Source organism: Zonotrichia albicollis, chromosome Z (assembly GCF_047830755.1).
Source record: "Zonotrichia albicollis isolate bZonAlb1 chromosome Z, bZonAlb1.hap1, whole genome shotgun sequence".
NCBI classification, from domain to species: domain Eukaryota; kingdom Metazoa; phylum Chordata; class Aves; order Passeriformes; family Passerellidae; genus Zonotrichia; species Zonotrichia albicollis.
In genome coordinates, this window is record NC_133860.1 from 69,695,505 (window position 1) to 69,702,912 (window position 7,408).

Sequence of the window (7,408 nt, forward strand, 5' to 3'; positions counted from 1 at the left end):
AGAAAGACATAGTCCTTCAAGGATGGCTTTCTCTCCCTGCTTTGATTTTCAGTCATGAATGTCAAAGATGGGGAAGGAATTAGGAGAAAGGTGACCTGATTTGGAAATAACATCCATGGAAGTTCAGAACTTCATGCTGGAACAAAGGCAGGATCAGAAGTTTAGGGCCAAAGTTTGCTGAGATGGCCAACAATGAAATAAAATTTCTGAAGGCCTATATTAATATTTGTAACTTTCTGCTTTGTCCTACTCTAAAGCAGTTTTCCAAGCAGTGAAACCTCCTTCTGCTGCGGACTTATTTGAGCCTCCTATGTCAGTGGTTCATCCTTTTTGGATGTTTAACCACAACAGTGAGAACCATACTTCAGGTGCATCTGAAGTACTACATCTACTCAATATGCACATCTCCTGTGGAGGCTGGGTATTGACTATGTTACGCAAAGTTGTGTTGTGCTGCATTTTCCCTCGCAGAGTAAGTCACTTACAGCCATTTAGAATGAGAAACCGATGTGAAGCCATGTGGCAGATGTAATGTGATTTCAGAGCTAGAAGATCAAGTACAGTTTACTTTGTAGAAACCTGTCTGCAGCAAAAGAGCAAAAACAATGGCAGCAACTTCCATTTCCACACTTCCAGAAAGCTGCCTTCTTTGTTGACATCTTGATGCCTGGTTGTTAACATCTGTCCATGCAAAACAATGAGAAGACAATTTCCAGATCCAGAACTAGAAGCAAAGAATGGCACAGCACAACCCCTCTCATGCAAAGATTCCAGGAACATTGAGACAGACAACAAATCCTGCTAAGCTCCTTTTAAATATTATACAGCATCCTCCTCCTTCATTAGTGGATGAACTGAGGAAGAAAGCACATTGAATTGTCTGAAGCTGGGGAGAAATGTTCTTGCAGCAGAAACCAACTCTCTGCAAACTCAAATGTGTGAAGGTGCAAGAGCAACCTCAAGTGCTCTTACCACTCCCTCAGAAATACAGAATCCTAGATAATTACAGCCACTCATTCTCTCTCCTGCCACAGACCAATTTTTGTATTTCCTGATATCTCCTGTATCATGAAAAGAAGCACTGTCAATTTTGGCAGAAGGTGCTGGTGAGGGCTGTGGCTGCTCCCTACCTGATGGGAATGCTGTTGCGTGTCCATGTAATCTCTGGCTCAGGATATGACTCCACTACACAGACAAACTTGGCAACATCTTCTACCAGGGCATCCACTGTTTCCAGAGGAGTGCTGATCAAAGGAGCTGTGTGAAGAAGAGAAAATGAGAACATCTTCTGGTGCCTACTGGAGAGTGTTACATAGCCTATCAAACACCTTTGGTGGAGGGCGCCATGTCCCTGCAGGGTCACTCAATGGCATTTTCCCTTGAGGTCTTTACATAAGATGCAAAACAGAGCTCCAAGCTCAGTGTGTCCTGTGTTTCTGACTCACAGCAACAGGTGAGCATACTGCAAGGACACAGGTGAGGATGTCCCACTGCAATAAGGGTGGCATTGCATAGGCTGGAAGTGCAAGGGGCAGCACAAAAATTGAAGCCAAGCTGACCTGCCCCTGGAGTGGGAAGAGTGCCTCCTTATTACTGCAGGAGATGTAGGCTTTTTTGTTAATATTATCGGATTTATTCACTCAACTATTTATCTTTAAAGAAAAAACAAAAAAAAAAACCAAAAAAAAAACCAACTAAAAAAACAGCAACAAAAAAACCCTGTTATATACAAACACCAAACCCATTATACAGCACTATATTTTTCTAAGCCAGGCTCACAAAGACCATTCAGGTCATTCAGATTTGTGTCATGTCTAGGACTCATTCTCATTTTCTCACATTTTCTAACCAAGAAGCATGAGAGTTAGAAGTTTAATAGCTATGTCTAATGTTTATTATCATAAATCTGTAGTCATACATTAGTTGAATGTATCTTTATAAACATTTGCCATTGCTCCAGTCAAAGACTTGCAGCACAGCTGGAAGGGATCAAAGCATAAGCCTAGCCACTCACTTTCCCTGCTCATGTTATTCATTGCAGCCACTGCCTCCAAAAACACTTGAATATCTGGACCAATGGCTGAAAGAGACACACATCCATATTGGTTGGACTGGATTTCACTGACAACTGTGCTGAGATAAACTATTTTTTACTATATTCCTGAAACACTACCTTGAAAATACATCATGGATTCAGGAGTCTTCCTGTTCCTCACTGAGCATAGCAGCTTCTGGCCCATTATTTGTTCACAGAGATTCTCAACTGCTGTGTATCCACTGGCCCTCCATAGTACAAAGAGATTCAAATTCAGGCAAAAAAATAAACTATATCCATTTTACCCTTCCCTCCATAAGGAATGGGCAAAAGAGAAGACATTCAGATTAAGGAGACTGAGAATAATAGAAAGTCAATATCTTAATCCTTTTTCAATTTACATGGAAGTCAAAATTAGAATGTCTTTGGAGTTCTGCCGGAATTAAGCTAGAGGAAGAAAGGATCAGCTTCCACTATCAGGTTTATGTAAAACTCTAAACACTTTTGATGCTTGATCAGAATGAATCTGCCTCAATAATATTTCTAGACTGTATGACTTTGGATCGTACCATTGATTAACAGCAATGACTATACTTATGTAAATCTCTAAACAACATCTAAGATAGCTCTAAAGGTCATATGGATGAAACTTCAATTAGAACAAGTCTGTGACGAGTTCGTTGTCTAAGATCACTGCTTCAAATTGTATCATGCATCACTTTATTAGGTCATTTTGGGTCATATTAAACAGATATAATCATCTGCATCATTTCCCAGATGAACCCCGTACCAGTGAAGCCAAATGGAAGACTTCTATAAAGTCTTCATTTTCCTACTACTGAAGGACATCTCAGAAGAATAACCCCCACCAATGGTTATCCTCTCTGCTTTAAATGAAACGTTGCTATTTTGTGGAAAAGTTTATTGGGGTTTAATGGCATTAACCCCAGAGTTTTGCAATCTAATTTTATATAGTACAGTTTTGTTGCTGTTGTCCACATTCCTCGATCTCTTGATGGATCCTTTTCTAACCCTGAGAAATGTAAATTTTTACAGTAATAATTATTCAAATCAATTACTTTTATAACTGTTGTAACAGTGAACAAAGCCACTCCCACAAATAATAAAGGTACATTTGTGCCAAGAGCTGGTATACATAATGACAGTATTTTGTTCTTTGGGGAAACAAAGAACAGGTTTCTATTAAATAAATCATTTCCTGTCAGATTTCTATATTAAATAAATTCTCTAGAAACAGTTACATACTTTCAAGTGTGTCTGTTATTCAATAGATGACAGAATATTGCATAGACATGGTCTGACCTGGTCCCTTTTGAAAGCCAGCATACAGATTTTTGGGCAGAATGAAGCCACGTGCATCTAAGAAAATAGTGTCCAAACTGACAGCACTACAGTAACAGAAAAAGAAATCATTTTAAAACTGCCTTCCCAATTGTGCATCCTCAGAGAGCAATCATGACAGCAACAGGGATGCATAACTTTCTTTTATGCTCTTTTCACCTTTGTGATATTTAACCCAAGCAAGGACAGTGAGCAGTGGGACTTGCCGTCATTTTGTGAGGCGGCAACAGAGTTCCGAAATGGCTGAGAAGGGACTTACATCTAAAAGCCATTCAAACAGCTTGGATGCTGTTGTTAGTCCATGTTTTCTTCAGAAAGTGCTCTTAACTCATGATGTGTGCATTACCATATTTTAACATAGGAAAATAAAATTTGAACAATGTACAGACATCACATAGAAAAGGAGCCAGGCCTTTTCATATGCATATACTAGGCCTTTCTCATATATTTAAGGTATCCTTGTGGCTTTAAATAAATTGAAAATAAATTTATCTGTATATGTGTAAAGCCACACAGGTGCCATTTTTCTGGATGTCAGCTGTAGTTTCCCGAGATAGAAAAATGACACAAGGCTGGTCACGGGACCATGAGAAAGCCAAATCCCCTTCTGTCCCCAGCCCACCAGAAGCTTCCAAATGTGTTGGCTTTGGCTTTGGATTCACACTTTTGAAACCAGACCAACCAGGCAAACAAAACAATATAGAAAACAGAACCAGTCCCTCTCCAACACTGCAGACACCTGAAGAAACTGCAGTTCGTATGGTAAAAGACAGCTCAGCTGTGATGTCCTAGAAAAGGCAATGTATCTCTTCATTACACTGCGACACCAGAAAAAAAATCTATCCCTGTCCTCTTTGCTTTTCTTTTCTCTCCACTACTACTTATCTTACCACAATATTCACAAACATTAAGTTCACAAACTTACTTACTTCAGTGCCTTACAAATATACCAATATTTTTATTTCAAAACATTTTTATAAAGAAGACACATTATTTCTCTTTTTTTAATTTTGGAAATAACCTGACTAACAATTATAAAAGCATAGCCCTGCAAGAGCAGCAATGTTGGCCTAACATGTGAATACCTGGCATTCCCCTTAAGATTTCATTTTGTTTTTCTGAAGCTGTGAAGTCTCTAGTAAGCGTTGAATTTCAAAAGTTTTGAATTGTAAATCTGAATCACCGTTCAGAAAAAATTGTTGTCCGCAGCTTTACCAAACAGGTCATCCAGAATGATATCACAGTTGCATTTTGTACCTCAAAGACTTTTCTAAACATATTTTTTTTTACCAATTCTTTTGTTAGTTAAAAGTATGTGAGCATATGACCATATGCATGTGTGCGCACAAGATAGGAAGAAGGTATGATAACTTCTGTGTTATATGCTATAACAAACAGTGCATATTTGTACATATATATGTATTCTTTGTAACGACATCACCGATATTTATTTATTTTGAAGCTTTATATACTTAAAAACCTACACAGATGTGCTGAACACAACAGAGCTTGTGCTCTGCAGCAACTGGTGCTACCAGCCATTAACACTTCTGAGCTTCCTTTCACAGGAGAACTTTACATCCCACCCAAGCTGAACCCAAAGGTCTCCCCTGCCTATTACAATGGACTATGTGCTCTTCACAGACAAAGAATTCGATTCCAAACACAAATATGAGAATATTTTCTCTGCTATCCTTCTAAAAGCAGAGCAGTGACCACTGAAAGCAGACCATTTTTGTCTTTTTTGGGAACGCTACAGCACCACCCTCCCCACTGCTAGCAGAGACACCTTCCCCTTTGCAAAACCGCTTTTAGCAAACGGCAGAAGAAGAGCAGGGAAAAAGCAAACCTTTCAGAAGTGTCTCAGCCAAGCTGAGGGCTGCCAGGGTGAGGACGTGCACCAGCGGCACCTTCAGCAGGTCATTCATGTTTGATCCAGAAGGCATCCAGCTCCTTCAGGCAAGGCGTGCAGACTTCCCAGCCGGCTGCATTTCGGAAGCAGTGTTCAAGCAGAGCTTCTCAGCAAGTGACAGAGTGGGGTCTGAGGGATCTAAGTATAATCAGGAATTCTCCCACCCAGTGGTGGTGACGGACGTGGCCAGCTGGTGTGTATCCACTTTGGTCAGTGTGAAAGCGTGGGGCTCATGAAACAAGAGAAAGCAAATCCCTTCTGAATTCCTTTTAAGCAAACAGAGAACAGTACAATGGGCAATGCATTTCCAGGGCAGTACCCTAGCCCACTGTTGCAAAGTCATCAGATTTTTATTCCAGAACACTGTAAGTGCAATAGCAGGAAAAAATGCTCTCCACTGCCTTTTCCTTCATCTTAGTCACCCTCTTTTCCAATTTTTCTCCTCTCGCTCACACTCTCTCTTATTATAACCTTTCAAGATTGGCTGCAATATGCCACCTGTTGCCCTGCTGATAGTATTTCTTTTCTTAACAGATGCATTTGCTGGAGGAGAAGAGGTTGGCATTGGTGACTAAAAGTGCTTTTCTGTAGGGAAATATGACAGTGGGGTTTAATCTCCAGAAATATCTTGTTAACCACCAGGTCCCTGCCTAAGATGAAAGACAGACGAACACTCATTTTCTAGGAAGACTTAAAGAAACATCAGAATCAAGATCTTCTGACTCATTTTTTCTTGCCCCATCCTACCACAAAGGCCTACATTATATTTTCCAAAAATGTCAAGTCATTTGTACTGCCTGTTTTTCTAACACAAATATTTATATGAAGAGCAAAGAGGCTTACTGCTGTGGAAAGGCTGATGCAGGGGCAATATCTGCATGAGCAGGGAAAAAGATGAATAATTAGTCTGGGAAGAACCTAATTGATCATGATCCTCTTGGAATATGACTCCACATACTTTTTGTCATTTTTTCAGCAGAGTGGACAAGAGCTTTGCACTAAACTACATGGTTTGAGGAAAGCAAATGTGCAGTCATAACACATCACAGTAAAAGGTACTTTGAGATCTCTGGAATTTCCTTTATTTACTGAAACTCTTGACTTAGACCACTTCTAAACAGTCATTTCTGCAATGAACGTACATGGCCCAGCAATGCTTCTTCTGAGGAGCAAATGGAGTAAAACTGACCAGTGCTGGAAATGTGTGAATCCATGTGGTTTGGCATGGCTTTATAATAGCAATGTTACTCTGTGGACTTGCCATCTTTGATTAAGAACAAGGATCTCTAGACAAGCATTCCTCTAAAGATGAATAAAGGCAGAAACACTCCCAGAGATGTTAAAGGTATTCCAAAAATTCTGGAGCTAGCAATGACAAAAAAGCAAAACAAGTAGACAGTGATGGAACAAGAATAATACTACCAAGGAACAGAGAAATACTGATTCATGGCTGAAGTTACAGGTACTTCTTTAGTTTAAGTCCAGACATATCCAATTAAAATGGTCCATAGAAATGCAACTTGGATTTTTAGGGTAAAATTCTGTTCATGAAGGGACTTGGCAAAAGACCTTTTCATTGCTGGATTCCTGTTTGGAATGTGTAATAAGGGCTTTGAAACTGCCATATGAGTGCAGAAACTAATATTTCCCTTTTATTTGCCAATTGCAGCATTTAGAAATGTCACTGCCAGCAATGGCTGTTAAATGCTAACAATGCCTTTGCCTTTTGGGGATTACCAAAGTACTCTTAATCTCTCATTTCCTCTACTTCATGTATTTTTACTAAGGATCATAATGAGCTCCACTACTCTAAACAGAAAGGATGAAAATTTACTCAGTACATGAGAGTAGAGAGAATACATGGGCAAAGGTACACAAGCTCCAGCTACACATGCTACTCAACAAACATACAATGTATATGGGAAGCTCATGGTTATCTGTGCCTATCATGGAAAGATGTTTCTATGATTTCACACTGAAATCAGTAAAAATCAAATGTTGGTGACACCAAACCTTCTTTGATTCCAAGTATTTTCCAAGCTTACCTTATAAAAGTAAAATACATCTTTAATTTTTACTTATGGGGTTATGATTTTGTT

General features: G+C 39.4%; 1 protein-coding gene across 1 annotated transcript in view; it reads right to left on the reverse strand.

Moving 5' to 3' along the window:
* MUSK (muscle associated receptor tyrosine kinase) overlaps positions 1-6,016 on the reverse strand; it is a 59,889-nt gene extending 53,873 nt beyond the window's left edge. Inside the window, exons 1-2 of the mRNA XM_074533044.1 lie at positions 5,247-6,016; positions 1,131-1,257 (exon numbers count right to left, since the gene is read on the reverse strand). Of these exons, the coding sequence (XP_074389145.1) occupies positions 1,131-1,257; positions 5,247-5,343 (224 nt within the window). The 5' untranslated portion in view covers positions 5,344-6,016. The remainder of the gene's footprint in view (positions 1-1,130; positions 1,258-5,246) is intronic.
* Positions 6,017-7,408: the final 1,392 nt, after the last annotated feature.